This window comes from Medicago sativa, chromosome 7, assembly GCF_051527215.1.
Source record: "Medicago sativa cultivar Bolivia chromosome 7, Bolivia_mono, whole genome shotgun sequence".
Taxonomy (NCBI): Eukaryota; Viridiplantae; Streptophyta; class Magnoliopsida; order Fabales; family Fabaceae; genus Medicago; species Medicago sativa.
The window spans coordinates 95,939,170-95,955,039 of NC_140755.1; the positions used below are offsets into that span (position 1 = coordinate 95,939,170).

Consider the following 15,870-nt stretch of genomic DNA (forward strand, 5'->3'; position numbering starts at 1 on the left):
GGGAGGAAGGAGAGAGAAGGGTGGTGGAAGGTGTAAAAGAAATAATCCAGTGTTGAAAGTGTACGATAAAATTGTGTTCTCAAATTAATCTAACAACTAAAATAAACTTTCCCATGTGAGAAGATTTTATACCTTCCCATGTGAAATGCCACCAAAAGACAAAGACAATACAACCTCCCTAACAAACACCAAGAGGCTATCAAAAACAGCAAGCCTGCTAACAGAAAAGATTAAAAACACTAAAATTAAAACTGAACTAAAATTCACTAAACTTGGTTGGGTTCAAATTTATGGATAGAAAAAATTGTTTTTAGGAGGAAAATACCACTAAAAATAGCCAGACAAAATTTTCGACAAAATTATTTTTGCTGAATCTTCGGCTGAAATTAGTCATAAACAAAACCAGCATATACTTCTCATTAAAATAGTAAAGCTAATTAAGCTTATTCAAGTAGAATTCGTATTCAAATATTATGAACCACAAAAGAAATTTTTTTCACTTTACTTTCCTCGGTCGGAAAGTATTACAAAGTTGTTTTTATTTATTTTTTTACAAATACAAAGGTGTTTTTATTATGACTTTGGTATTTGGACACTTTAATTCTTCAACACTTCATTTTGTTTAAATGGATCTATTTTATTATGACTTTGGATCACAAACGCCACCATTTCTATCACACCACTTTTTCTTTTTATTTCTCTCTTAAAGTGTAAAATAGTGTAAAACTATTTTACACATGTGAAGGAAAAAAAAAAAGTGTGAAGTGAATATATATGTATATCTAAATAAGTATCACTTTTCTTGAGCTAAAAAAAAAATATATCACTTTCCTTTTTTATTGTCGATAAAAAGCATTAATTAAGAAGGTACTCAATTTTTATTAGTTCATGCTGGTAGGATTGCAACAAATTAGCAATCATTATCATCAATATTGTCAGCTACGTACATAGGCACTAAAGTATTTCATCCCTTAAATTTATCCTGGGTTAATCTCCAGCAGTTGTTAAGTTCTTTTTCACTCAAACAATCATTGTTGAACGACTTATTTATGTTGGTCATGCTAACGAAAAGGTACTAGATAGTTAAAAGAAAGAACATAGATTCTTAAGGATTCTCTTTAACTTTTTTCCTTTTCGTTTTATAATTAGCAAGAGCCCTAAGAAACACCGTTGAAAAAATAAATTCCTACAAAGTCACAAGTCACAACAAAGAAATGAGATACAATCTTAAGAAGAGAATAAAATAACCGCAAATTCATCTATGTTCTTGGAATTTTTGTGAAGAAAATATGGAATTATCCTTGAGATCCTTTGTCTCTCTTTGGTAAAAATCGCTAGATAATTTATAGCGGTTGAACTTTATAACGGATAAACTAGATTGATTTTGTAATGTTTGATAAAATTTGCGAGTGAACCATCTTATAAGTATAGTATCATAACAACACTGTTGGTGATTCCTCGCGAGGCATGCAACCATCTTCATCTATTTATTTATCTACTCAACTCCTATAGGTTGAATTCACTCAAAGAGAAGATTCCTGAAACTTTATGTATTAAAATACAGAATTCATAAACAAATAAAAAAAAAAAGTTATACATGTAGTAATTTTTAAGCTGATATACATGATTTGGCTCATGTATATACTATCTTTTCTGGAAGTTGAGGAATTTGATGCTAAATGCAAACACAAATGCAAAGAGGAAAACCCAGCCTATATGAGCAACAGCAACTTGAGGAAGAAAATTATGATTATAACCCAAATTTTGTTTCAAGAATTCCTTTAGTTCCATGCTTCCAGCTCCTGGTATCACTATTTCTGTATTTTTGTCACCTAGTTGTGAGGTTATAAGGCCATATAGTGTCCATGCAATGGGAGAAGCCCAATAGTACCATCTCCACCATATAGGTATTTGCTGTATCATATATTCATATAGTTAGATATTAAATATATATAAGTTTTTATATTAAAAAGACTTGAATGCACTTTTAGTCTTTCAATTTTCATTGATTCATGATTTTAGTTTCTCTATTTTAAATAAAGAAAATATAGGCATCCAATTTTAAAAAAAGAAAGAGTATCATTTCCATAATGAAAATATAATTAAATATCAAAAGGGTAGATCACATACCGTCTTAGGAATGAGAAAGCCAGAGAACAAGTTCCAAAGAGTCATAAAGAAGGTCGTAGAAATGGCGGCAACATCGAGGCTTGGTGTTAGCGCAGCAAACATCATTCCAAACAATTTGAAGTACATAAAACTCATAAATATGTAGTAATAAAACCATAAGAAGTTCGCCGCCTTCCATTCAAACCCAATCATGGAGTAAAGGATTAGTGTGTAAATGGTTGTTTGAACTGCATTATAAATTGTCTCAACTGCCATCTGCATTATCAATAAATTGCTTTTAGTTTAGCTTCAATAAATAATAAAACAAAATGAAATTTGTTAGGACATGTTACGTTTGAGAAAATGAATTTTGTTTTCATTTCTTGTTGTTAAGGATTCATGCAGAAACTTGCTTGCGCAAATCTTTAAAAACATGAAGCCGAGTGAAAACCAGGTGCAATTTTACAATCAAGAGTGAAAAACGGAAAATAAAAATAGAAAATATTTTCTAAAATCATATAGATGTTTTTGTTTGATACATAAAAAAAAAGTATATGGATCACTCTTCAGTTTCTTTTATACCTGACCAAATGCATAGGATAATGCAGAATACATCCCTGCTGCTCTTTCCCGATAGAAAACCGTTCTTGCAATAGAAACAACTGGTTGCACGGTTGAAGAATTCATAAAGCCAAGAAAAAGCACAGCACAGTACATGGCTCCCAAAAGATTTAGTAGATCTTGTTGTTTTTTGCTGCCAAAAATTTGTTAAGCAAAAATTAAAAGTGAATATTAATGAAGTTCAATATGACTGGTTAAAATATCAAACACCATTGATAAGGAAAAATTGAACGAATATACATTTTGATGACTTACGTCTTTTTGGCTTGCTGCCAAAATATTAGACCGAATGATACTCCAATGGCTAAGGTCATGAGAAATCGGACGCCATTGTATTGAGAATGTCTCCAATAGGACAGATTTTGTTTCCAGAAGTTAGCTTTGTATTGAACCAAAAATGATTGAGAATATTTGGTTGGGAAGTACAACTCCTTCGAATTTGGTGCTGGAGTACTCAGCTCCTTAATAAGTTCTTGATTCCTCCTAAAGAAAGTACAGACAAAACAGAGTTCTTGTTGCATGTAACTTATAATAAGCAAGAAAAAAGTTGCATAATTACAACACAGGAAAAGCTTACTGGTAAAGGTTGGAGTTGGCATAAATTTCTGCAAAATCTACATCTAACTGAGTCTCAACTGAAGCAGAACTGACTTCAAGCATCCATGTGGCTGGATTATAACCATCCTTGATTTTTTGAACACCTGAGATAGCCTGAAGTTTGTGCACGTTAGATGATGTTATTCACATCTATAATAAAAACTTAAAAAATTGTTGACATGTTAAAACTTCAAATTTTTCAATTCTCACTTCAAAATATTCTACAAGCTTGTGTGAGTGGCGATCAAGAGGTCCGGCATAGATAACTTGTCCTCCTCTTTTCATCAGCAATAGCTGTAGTAACAAATAAATCGAAGTTGAAGATATGCAATAATCGACCAAGGAAATAAATAATACACAAACTCTAAAATCTAGAAAGTCTAGACTTGCCTCATCAAAAGCTTCAAAAATGTCTATACTTGGTTGATGAATTGTGCAAACAACAGTTCTCCCTGTATCTACTGTATTTCTCACGGTCCGCATAACGATAGCAGCGGCTCTAGCATCAAGGCCTGATGTTGGTTCATCCATGAAGATGATTGAAGGGTTAGCAACCAATTCCACAGCAATACTAAGTCTCTTCCTTTGTTCTGTTGATAGACCATCCACACCAGGAAGTCCCACAAGAGCATCTCTAAGTGCTTTAAGTTCTACCAACTCCATAACTTCTTCAACAAACATCTACATCAACAATAAAAATAGAACTAAATAAAACTTGTTATTGTAAATGAATTTCATCAAATATTTAAGATGAAAAAGCTTGTATCATCACACCTTTCGAGTTTGTTTCTTTACATCTGAAGGAAGACGAAGCCACGCCGAAAATAATAGTGATTCATAGACAGTAACATGAGGAGAGTGAATATCATTCTGTTCGCAGTAACCACTAATTCGGGCGAATGTTTCTTGATTCTTTTGGTAACCTGATATGCTAATATTTCCTTCAATGTATCCACCAGTTTTTCTTCCAGCTAATACATCCATGAGTGTTGTCTTCCCAGCACCACTAACACCTACAAGTGCTGTTAATATTCCTGGTCTGAAAGCACCACTAACATCATGTAGTAGTTGAAGTTTTTCCTTGTTCATTCCATGACTCTTCATTTCCTGATATGATAAAAGTCATAACAATAGGTCATATATTCCGTGAAATCTGAAAACTCAGACAATTTTGATAAACATATAATATAAGAACATATTTACATGATCTAAGTGAAAAACAAGAAAATTCATATTTATCACACCTACAAATGCTAAGCTCCTAATGAGTTCAATGGTAGGTGTCCATAGTTGGTGAAGTTACATACATACTACAGACCGTTTTATGGTGCATAATTGAACCAAATCTTGCATCATGCACAAATTAGTTTTTTCCCATTAGATTGATAAATCTCATCGTTAAATCAAATGAGATATGATGTGACTTATTAATCTAATGGTAAAAAATACACTTGTGCATGGTGCAAAATTATTTTACTTGTGTGTATTAGACAAAGCCACATAGTAAAATAACAGAATAATTATCTACTTAGAGTTGAGTGACTTACTGCTGGCATGTCTATGTAGTAGCTAATATGATTGAATGCCATTGAAAGTGGTTGAAACGGTAGAACCATTCCTCTTCTCGATTCATGGTTAGATGAACTGGTAATTTCTGATGAATTTCTCACTGCTAAGTCCATACCTGTTCTTAATCATAAATAATTAGTGGTGCTAATTGAAGTATATTGTCATTAAATACATGAGAACCATGTGCGACTATTTTTTTTCTTCAAAATATTGTAGCAAAATGAAGAAAAGTGACTTGTCTTGGAATTTTTGGAACACTTAAATTTATCTGGAATTATTGCAACTAAAGTACTAAAACATGTTTACGAGTCAAAATTAATGCTGCTGATTACATATAACACACATTTCTTTAAGTAACAATGAGATACATTTAGAATCACCGAAATATATTACAAAAGATACAAACCTTCAAGGGGGTGGTGTCTAGAGGATGGATTTCCATTGTTCTTGTCATCTTCATCCGCAGTGACTGCTTTCGAATCACCTAACGCTGAAATTTTGGTTTAATATTTAAGTGTTTAGAAAAAGTGAAAAGCTATTTAATGTAAATAAGAATATTTGTAATTATTTGTATTAGTAGTATTCAGCCTATTAATCTATCCCATTAGGTTTAGAATTGTCTATTTAAGCAAATTGGTGGTTGTCCTATTTTCATATCTTTGAAATATATCATATATTATTTTTTACATGGTATCACAAGCTCCCTTTTTTGGGGGCCTCGCTTCCGCAGCCTAGCTGTCATCGTTGTGGTTTCTTTTTCCTTTCTGTCTTCATCGCGGATTTTTGCTCCTTTACTACACCCTTTGCAGTTCTCTTTTTTTGTTTGGATCATCATTGTTCATTGTCGTCCGTTTGTTGTCAGTTAAATTACTGCTCACACGCATTTGGAAGCCTTCCACTACAGTTTTTTCTTTGGTAATCATACCATTAGAATCATCTCCTCAAGACCGGCCAGAACCTCGCCGCCATTCACCTGTGCACACGCTCTCGCACGCCACCAGCCTCCAAACGTCACCTTCCAATGGATTTTTGTCTTCGCACACTAAGATCAGAGCCTTCTGAGTCTGTTTTGGTGGTTAAAATTCATGTCAGAGATTTTTATTTCGCTAGAATTTTTGGATGTCGGACGATCTGTTTCACAACAGTTCTCCCTTTGTTGCTGTTTTTTTTCTTTCTCTGGTGCTCTATTCTTGTTTAGATGGCAGAAGTTGGTGACACTAATCCGATTTAGGAATGAGTGATAAAAGTTTTTTCTCCTGATCACTTAGTGCCTCTGCTACTATGCCCAAGGATGCTTGGATTCTTGACTCTAGAGCCACCGATCACATGACATTTCAGTGAGAAGCATTTTATTCGTATATCTCCCCTTCTAGAATTCATTACATTACTGTTGCTGATGGTTCTTGCACCCGTGTTGTTGGTTCTTTCGAACAACCTTATCTCTATTTGTAAGCTAACATAGGATCATGATTGTGCAATAATCTTTTTTCAGTGCCATTGTACTTTTCAGGATCTTGCAACAGAGAAGACGATTGGAGTTGCTGAGCAACATGAGGGTCATACTACATGTTTGTTGAACAAACTAGTTAGAAGGTGTTGTATTCTTCTGTACATCCGACCCTGTACGTTTGGAGTTGATTATAAGGAGCTCTAGGGCAAAGATGTATATTGTTTGGATGGGAATTGCACTAGTTTGATGTTAAGAATGTGCTATTGCATAGATACTTGGACGAATAGGTGTATATGGGGATTCTCTCAGGATTTGGTCTCACAAGTGGAGCCAACAAGGTTTGTTGATTGAAGAATACAAGGTAATGGCGTGTTTGGACAATAATCAAAAGCCAAAGAAATCACACTTTGTTCTTCAAACATTCACGAGGAGGAAAACCGTCTGTACTTCGTGTATATGTTGATGATATTATTGTCATAGGAGATAATTTGAGAGAGACAAGAAATTATCAACAGAGTTTGAGATGAAGAACTTTTGGCAACTCAAGTATTTCATGGGAGTTGAGGTGGCCTACTCAAAGCAAGGCCATTTTAATGTTCGAGGAAGTATATACTTGATCTTTTGCAGGAAATGAGCAATCTTAAATGAAAACCGGCAAGTGTTCCCGTTGAGCAAAATCAAGAGATGAACTATGCGGAGGAAAATGTCTAAGTGGACAAGGTAGAATATCATAGATTAGTGAGAAAGTTGATTTACTTGGCAGACACTAGGTCATATTTGGCTTATGCAGTTAGTGTGGTAAGTCAGTTCATGCATGATCCAAAGGCATATATACTGATGAGGCATCTAACTAAGAGACATAAGTTGACGTTGATTAAATAGGTTTAGTGTGTAATAGAAGATCTACTTCTACATATTGTACCTTCTTGTGTGGGAATCTTATTGTTTAGAGAAGAAAAAAGAAAATTGTAGAGAAGAAAGAAGAAAAGTGCAGTGGCTCGATCAAGTAGTGCTAAGGAAAAATTAATTTAGAGATATAGCACAAGAAATTCCATAACTATTATGGATGAAGGCCCTATTAAGTTGTTTGTGACAATATCAGTATTGCTCATAATCATGTTCATCGTGACATGACAAACACATTGAGATAGAGCAACATTTCATTAAAGAGAAACCTGATAGTATATTGGTAACTTCAACCTACGTTCCTTCTGGGAATCAGATGACAAATGTGTTAACAAATGGTTTACAAACTGAATGATTCAACCACCTTACTAGCAATCCTAGAATGATAGATATCCATTCACCAGATTGAGGGGGGGAGTGTTGTAAATAAGAATATTTTTAATTATTTCTTCAAAAAAGAATATTTTTAATTATCTGTATTAGTAGTATTCAGCCCATTAAGTTTAGAATAGTCTCATTAAATAAATAAGTGCTTGTATTACAAATATATCCGATATTAGTTTCTGCATTATTCAGTTACAGGCATAGGAAATCAGAAAATACTTATGACTTACGATTCAAATAAGTCAATGAGAGGATGAAGAGAAGGTTGAAGAGAAGAGAAAATCCAATCAAGGCTCCAATGCAGATCCAATACCAATAATCTTCTGTAAACAAGCCTCTGGCTTTGAGAAGTACTTTTCCAACTGTCGGTGCATCAATTCTTGTGTCTGTATTTGGCTGCAAAATATTAAAAATAAAATAAAATAAATAACAATGTTAAAAGTCCATATATCATATAACAACAGTAAATAATATTGGACAATCAAGTCTTTGTTGTTTGTATAAGTACATTAAGGCAGTGACAAACAAGAATAGGAAAATTGAATTCTTACTTTACTCCATCTTTTGTCTAAGAATTCATTAATTGCTATGGCATTCTGGCCATACATTATAGGAGATATATAATAGCCCCATATCATCCATGGCTTGATGTCATCTACAAGCACAAAAGATATATTATGTTGCAACAAGTACTTGTTCAAACTATAGAAGTGGTTGGTTTTCCGTGTAAGTGAGTGTTGTAAAAGAAGTGATCAATTAGGGTTCAGTTACAACATACCTTTGGCAATAATGAAACCTCCTAGCACAAATACCACTACAAAGATCAACATAGACAATGAATTTGAAACAACTGGTGTTCTACCAACTGCAGCAACGAACCGAAATAAAGAAAGAGCCATCTGATGAATGCCAAATAATGCCAAGAATTGTCGAAAAAATCTGATCGTACAGACAAGAAATAATTATAATTCTATTTTGTCTATATAAAGAAACTTATTGCCTGTATATATGTAGTTCGATAAAAGTACACTCATATTACCTGCTAGCAGAAGGAGCGAACCCAATTGTAAAATATGTAAGAACAATCCATATCGCTGATTCCAAAAAGGAAAGAGGGATCCTAAGAATCCATATGGGTAACGCAAATGCCCATGCAGGGTAAAACATGAAATCCCTTTGTTTGTAGAACACAGGTAGCCTAGAAACTGTCATGGATAGTTCTGCCATCCCATTGAACATCACATTTATCATTGTAAAGAATAATGCACCATGAAATTTTTGTCCATCTTGAACAGTACCAACCGGCATTTTTGTTCTAAAGAACACAGTAAAAGTAATAATAGACATGATTGCTATCTGTGTTGTTTTGAACACATAAACAAAAGCATTCCTCTTCATAAGAAGCCATTCCTTTGAAAAGCATGCCTTAAATAGTTTCCAATTTGAAATACCATATTTTTCTTTCACTAATGCAGCTGGGTGGGTTTGACTCTTATTATAAGGAACCTTAAGCTCTGCCGCAATTTCCTCTCCAATATGAAATGAATGAAAGAAATCAACAAATTCAGGAACTGAAACATATCTATAAGGTTCATCTCTTCTAAACCAGTATTGTTGTTGATCTTTCTTGGATGTTACTTCTTGTAAGAAATCAGCAACACATTTTCTCTCTGGGCACCTAAAGCCCGTGTATTCGAAGAACTCTAGCACGTTTTCACGCGGACCTTGATATACAATTTGACCTTCTGAAAGTAGAATAATGTCGTCAAAAAGTTCAAATGTCTCTGGTGCCGACTGTAAAAGGGAAATGACTACGGTTACATCCATTATATGAACCATTTGTCTCATGAACTTGCATATTTCAAAAGTGGTTGAGCTATCCAATCCTGTTGATATTTCATCCATGAACAGTACTTTTGCTGGTCCTACCAGCATCTCCCCTACATCAAGTTACAATTGAAGCAATTAATACAACTTAATAAATAACTAAAAGTTCTGAAACTCTGAGATTAAATGTTTAATATGTTAAATTGTTGGTTAAGAATGTAGCAGAAAAGAATATAACCTGTTGTTAATCGCTTCTTTTGTCCTCCGGAGATACCTCTTCTCATTTCATCACCTACCATAATGTCAGCACAAATATCCAATCCAAGCACCTGTTAACAATATAAAATCCAACTTTTACAAATGTGGTTATGTTTGGATAAACAACTTATTTAAGCGCTTAAAACATAAGTGCTATATATAAACTATTTCATACAAGTTATAAATTGTTTTCATAAGTTGTCTTAAAGAGTATCAAAATAAGAAGAAAACAACTTAAAGACATGTCACAAGTTGTTTCATAAGCTCCCCGAAACGGTCTTGCAAGTTCTTATGCCAGGAGATAAGCTCAATTAAGTCAATACAAACAACCCTAAAATAGAAGCATATAGATTAATACTAATATAGTAATAGGAAATCTGAAATTATAAACAACATATAGACATAAACCTTGAGAACATAATCAGTTACAAAACTGGTTTTTTGGCCTGATAATGCAATAGCCTTCATGAAAGCATCAATCTCAGGGTCTGGTTTAATTCCAGCTTCTCTCTCCCTTCTTGAGAGTTCCATCAACAGTTCATACCTTGTGCCAACACCTAGACAACATGATGAAAAATCCAACGTCTCTCTCACTGTATTTTCTCCATAGTGAATGTCATGCTGACTAATATAGGCACATGTTTTTGTAGCAACGAATTCATTTAACTCATGACCGCAGTAAGTTATTTTCCCAGAAACCTATTCACATCCAAAAACAAACATCACTTGTCACAAGATTTACAATTTAAAATAAAATAAAATAAAACTAAAGTGATTTAAAACAACAACAACAATCAAACTCTATCCCACTAAGTGGATCGATCATAGATCAAACGATGTCATAATGTTCGATCATATACCATATTTCTATGAAACTCATTTTTCTCCAGAACTTTCTTAATAGGTTCTCTTATAGGTTTTCTACGTCTTCCTCTACCTCTAATGATTTGACTAAACTTCATTTTATCTAGTCTCCTTACTACATAATGCACAAGTCTTCTCTCTAAATGATCAAACCACCTAAGCCTAGTTTTCACCATCTTTTTAACTATAGGTGATACCCCAACTCTCACTCTAATATTTTCCTTTCTAATCATATCATCTACAGTCTTACGACACATCCAACGCAACATATTCATCTTTATTACGCTTAATTTATTTCGTGTTGGTTCTTTATAGTCCAACACTTTGTCCCATACAACATTTCTTTTCATTTTCGTGTCGGTCTTATAGTTGTCTGATAAAATTTCCCTTCATCTTGAAGAATACTTTCGTTTCGCATAAAGAAGTTAAAACCCTCCTCCAATTCAAGTACTCAACTTGAATTTGATGGTTTACATCTTCTGTTATTTTCTGTCATTTATCATTGTGGACCTAAGATATAAAAGTGGTTTAAAAAATATATAAAAGTGAAAATAGGAACAAACCCTTAAATCACGATCAAGTTTTCCTGCAAGTGCCAGAAGCAGTGTTGTTTTCCCTGAACCTGGAGGACCTAGAAGGAGTGTCATCCTGAAATTACCACACCAAATTAAACAAATATAATTTTCAGTGTCATAAATTAAAGTATATAAGAATGGCATCAATTCAAATTAATTTTATCTACCTTGATGGTTTAACAATTCCACTAACATGTTTGAGAATATGAATCTCTCTCTTCTTGGATGGTGCAAGACGAAACAATCCAAGAACACTCTACAATGCAAACAAATCAATCGTATCATCAAACTAATTACACTCTCAAATGTGAAAATAAGATATAATTTTACAATATATATGAGAAAATAAGTAGTACCTCCAAAGTAGTGATGGTAACATTAAGAAGAGTAGGAAGAGCTCTGCTACCAACATACACATCTCCTTCCACAGATAAATTCTCATAACGAACTTCAATTTTTGGAATTTCAATCCCCACCCTATATTGTATTGCATTGCAGTTACAAATGTAAACATAATCAAATTTAAAAATATCATCATATCATGACCTTGATATTTATTTATGATAATAATAGAGAACATTGATTCTTAAGCTCCAATATATATATATATATATATATATATATATATATATATGTGTGTGTGTGTGTGTGTGTGTGTTGCTATTTTTATAAAGGATCCAACTACCGGTGGTGAGAATATGATAGGTCGAGTTAATGCTAGTCTTTGCCAGACTTAAGTCTAGTCTACCAAATTAATTGACAACTGCCCCCTCAAATTGGTCTGCCCCTGACAATAAGCCGATCGGGCTTTATAACCGGATAAAAAAAATGATCGAGTCGTAACTCTCGATAGATTCATGTTTATGTGTCTTGAGCCGGATGGATTGTGGTACACTATGTGTCTTTAGGATTATTTTTGGTTTTATTTTTATTTGAATTAATGTAGGCTCCGAATAAATGAATACAAATCAGTATTTTTTGATGGAAAATAATTCAGTATTTCAAAAAAGAGGAACATGTAGACCGCAATCTCTTTAAAGAAAGACTTTTCTCATGATAAATTTAAATAAATAATTTAACGTATGTTTAAAAAGACGAGCAACATTATATATCCTAGAGCGGATGGAGGCTAGTACATGGAGGGCTCAAGCCCCCATTTATTTATCGTAAGCAAAATACTATTTAGTCCCATAAAACAAACTAGACATACCAACTTATACATACACTCATCACAAGTTCAAATCTCATGGTTTCGGTTTTGATTTTAGCTATATTAATTGGTGGTTGAATATTTTGTTATGTGTTCATTTTCTTGAGCATGTTCTTTTGGTTTTCCTTCCTAATTTTTATGTAGGTTCACCCACCCTTCAATCAAATTTTTATGTATGTAGGCTTGAACATAAGGGTAGACCATTAACTGATTGTTGGATAATAGTCCACGGCCAACAAAGTGGTTTAACAGGTTGTTGAATGCAAATAATCAAACTATGTATGTGGGTTGACATATCAAATAGATCCAAAAATATATGATACTAGATTACAAAGATAAATATGTGTTCGGATCCCAAAGAGCTGCTGCACCATAAAACAGTTATAGATAGGGGTGTTCGTGGTCCGGTTTGGATCAGTTTTGAGGTAAAAACTTAACTGATCCAAAGATAGAATTATATGCGGTTCGGTTCGATTTTGGATGATTAACTTTAAAAAACCGATCCGATCCGATCCAATTTAATGCAGTTTAATTTGGATCGATTTTTGGATATCCAAATTACAAATTGTAACTTTTTTAATTAATAATAATCTTTTAAAAATATGATAGAGTAATAAGTTTGATACAAAATATAACATAGGATTTATAAAAAAAAATTAATAGTGCGAAATAACAATGAACGATTATGTTTGAAACATATGAAATAGAAACAAAATTGATTAAATTAAACTCATACGTAGTATTAAAATAATTAAAAAAATAATAGCTTAATATAATATATTAAACCTATAAAAATGGAAATATGTATTAAAATATACATACGCTGTTTGGTTCGGTTCCGAAAAATCAATCCAAAATCCGATCCAATTCGAGCGGTTTTCACAAAATGTCATCTAATCCAATTCGAGCGGTTTTCACAAAATGTCATCCAAACACATCTAATAATATTTAGTTTTGTGCGGTTTTCGGTTTTTTTCATTGGTTTGCAGTTTTAATTTAGATCGGTTGGGATTTGAACCCCCTTAATTATAGATAATCAGATAAAACAAACCAAACCTGTCTTGTCTGTCTGTAAGTTTCCTAAGAAACTTCTCATTGTCTTCTTCAACAATCTTGAGGATACTATCCAACAAGATCTTCTTGTCATGTAAACCAAGTTTAGCAACATCAACTTCATCATGCACAACTTTTCCATTTTCGTCAACGTGTTTCATTACACCTTTTCTCATTCTCTCTACAGTAGGCAACCGCTCAATGGCTGCCCATGTGAGTTGATACTCGTCATCCTCCTGTGTGTGTCGATCACTCCGCTCGAACACGTCCGGAACCGCCCCTGCTGTTGCTGTCCATATGTCCTGGAAACTCATCGACTTCCAACTCCGACTACGACTACTACTTGTTGATATTGTCACCTCATCCCCTGCCAATACGGATGCCATTTTACTAACTAACTAGTTTCTCAAACAGAAAATATATGCATATCTCACAGTATATAGTATAGTAATAGTATATATTTTCTGAATTGATTAAAGTTTCTCTATAAGGAGGAGGAGAATGTGTCATATTGTTAGAGAGGAAATACATTGTGTGTACATATATATTGGTGAGAAGTGAAAAATATGAAGCTTGTTCCTTGGGTTTGTCTAATTTCATTGAACGGGTTGCCACGTAAATTTGACTGGTTGGGAATTTAGTTAAAAAGGCTGGGTAAATTTTCGTAGATATATACCCCATCTATATGGGAGTATATTCATTTTATACTAAAAAAAATTATTTAATTAATACTACTAACCTTAGGTCATTTTTCAACAAAAATAAATACTAGTGTTCAGTTAGCCCGTTCTTTTTATTGCGTTAATGTCAATCAATTACGAACAGTAGTTTTTATAAAATTTTGTTTAAAGTTATTTAGGTTTCGATTAAAAGTATAGATATAGATATTTTCTACTTTTATATTATAACAAACTATACTTATCTTTTTTTTCAATGACACCAACAATATAACAAATATAATAAATTTTTATCTTTTTAAATGACACAAAACAATATAACATTCTTATAGAAAAATTTGTTTAAGGATATAGTAAATGACACAAAACAATATAACATTCTTATAGAAAAATTTGTTTAAGGATATAGTTGGAGTGGAAAAAGTCAATCCAAAATTATGTACTACCTCTGTCTCTAATTATAAGACCATTTTGACAAAATCACGGGAATTAAGAAAGTACATCCTCTTATCACTATTATAAGCAAAATTCTACATTTGAGATTCATTCAATTAATGATGCATATGGTCTTTATTATAGACCACATACATCATTTAATGAATGAATCCAAAATGTTGATTTTTTATTATAATGATCAGAGGGTGTACATATTTGTATTAAAGTTGTTTGCAGTCACTATTGTTTTTACAATTTTATGCTTTAAGATAGTAAAGAACTAGTTTATGTTTTCAACGTACTATTTATTGTTGATTAAAGAAAAACGTATAATAAATAAGGATATATAGGTAAAGAAATAATTAATGTAGTTGAAAATAACAAAGGGTCGTATATTCTTCAACAACAAAAAATAAGTCTTACTAGAAGGGAAAAAAAAAATCTCAAAAAGATTTTATAGTGGACGGAGGTAGTACTTTCTTTCTGTTATCTCGCCTAACTTTGGAAAATCACACTTAAATGAATTCCCTAATTGAAATGGCACTCCCCTAGATAAATGCTTAATAAATGTGAAAAAGTCAAAAAAAAAAAAAAATCAACATTCATAATTTACTTCCTTAAAAAATAACATTCATAATTTACCTTTAAAAAAATCATAATTTACTAATGCATACATAAAAATGAGTCCTATTATTACAAACAAAAGAAGAAAAATTTCTATGGTTTAGTCAAAAGAACAAGGGACGGTTCATAATTATTTTACTTCTTAAAAATTGATGTAAAAACTAAGGGCATGCTAAAAGAACACTAAATATTTTTTCAATACTTTTTTTTAATCTACTAAGTACACTGTAACTAAAACATAGAAATTAAGCAAAAATTAAAATAATTGAAAAATACATAGATTTTTTTTTTTACTTATAGAAAAATAAACAGATGAAAAAAGACTTTAAGAACAACACAGTCTCTCTCCCTACATAAAATATTGTCAGTTTAAATTCTCAAGTGAATTTCCAAAATGAAAATGTTTGGTAGACATCCAAACACTTTAAGAGATCAGAAAAAAAATAGAAATAGTGGTTTCCTCAAAAAAAGAAATAGAAATGGTGGTGTAACAAATATGATACGTTGTTGATGTGATGGAAAAAAAAAGTTTGAGAGAAAACGACGTGTTGTTTGGGTGTTGGAAAATCATGTGGGTTCACGTATTTTTGTTATTTCTAAGATAAATTTGTTGAAGTTGGATATTCCTATTCGAGTAGTCCACATGTGTAGACTACAAGTGTGACTTCATTAATTTGACACTCCACCATTGATACCGTAGTCGGAGGCCGG

General features: G+C 32.6%; 1 protein-coding gene across 1 annotated transcript; it reads right to left on the reverse strand.

Moving 5' to 3' along the window:
* Positions 1 to 1,402: 1,402 nt before the first annotated feature.
* LOC146910706 (ABC transporter G family member 39-like) lies at positions 1,403 to 13,925 on the reverse strand. The gene is made up of 20 exons (XM_085730577.1): positions 13,427 to 13,925; positions 11,517 to 11,637; positions 11,328 to 11,416; positions 11,149 to 11,233; positions 10,130 to 10,420; positions 9,702 to 9,792; positions 8,676 to 9,576; positions 8,415 to 8,575; positions 8,188 to 8,291; positions 7,867 to 8,032; positions 5,303 to 5,386; positions 4,875 to 5,011; positions 4,102 to 4,434; positions 3,718 to 4,008; positions 3,538 to 3,621; positions 3,308 to 3,441; positions 2,986 to 3,213; positions 2,692 to 2,863; positions 2,131 to 2,385; positions 1,403 to 1,914 (listed from the first exon to the last, which is right to left on the reverse strand). Exons 1-20 carry the CDS (start codon positions 13,807 to 13,809, stop codon positions 1,645 to 1,647), a joined length of 4,380 nt encoding a protein of 1,459 aa, XP_085586703.1. The 5' UTR covers positions 13,810 to 13,925; the 3' UTR covers positions 1,403 to 1,644.
* Positions 13,926 to 15,870: the final 1,945 nt, after the last annotated feature.

Bases quoted from the DNA above. Each gene is read 5' to 3' on its own strand.
- LOC146910706 (XM_085730577.1), bottom strand. From the start codon at position 13,809: ATGGCATCCGTATTGGCAGGGGATGAGGTGACAATATCAACAAGTAGT. The intron at 11,638-13,426 runs GTTTGGTTTGTT...AATACAATATAG, and splicing joins CTTACAGACAGACAAGACAG to GGTGGGGATTGAAATTCCAA. The intron at 9,793-10,129 runs GTTTATGTCTAT...TATTGTTAACAG, and splicing joins TAACTGATTATGTTCTCAAG to GTGCTTGGATTGGATATTTG.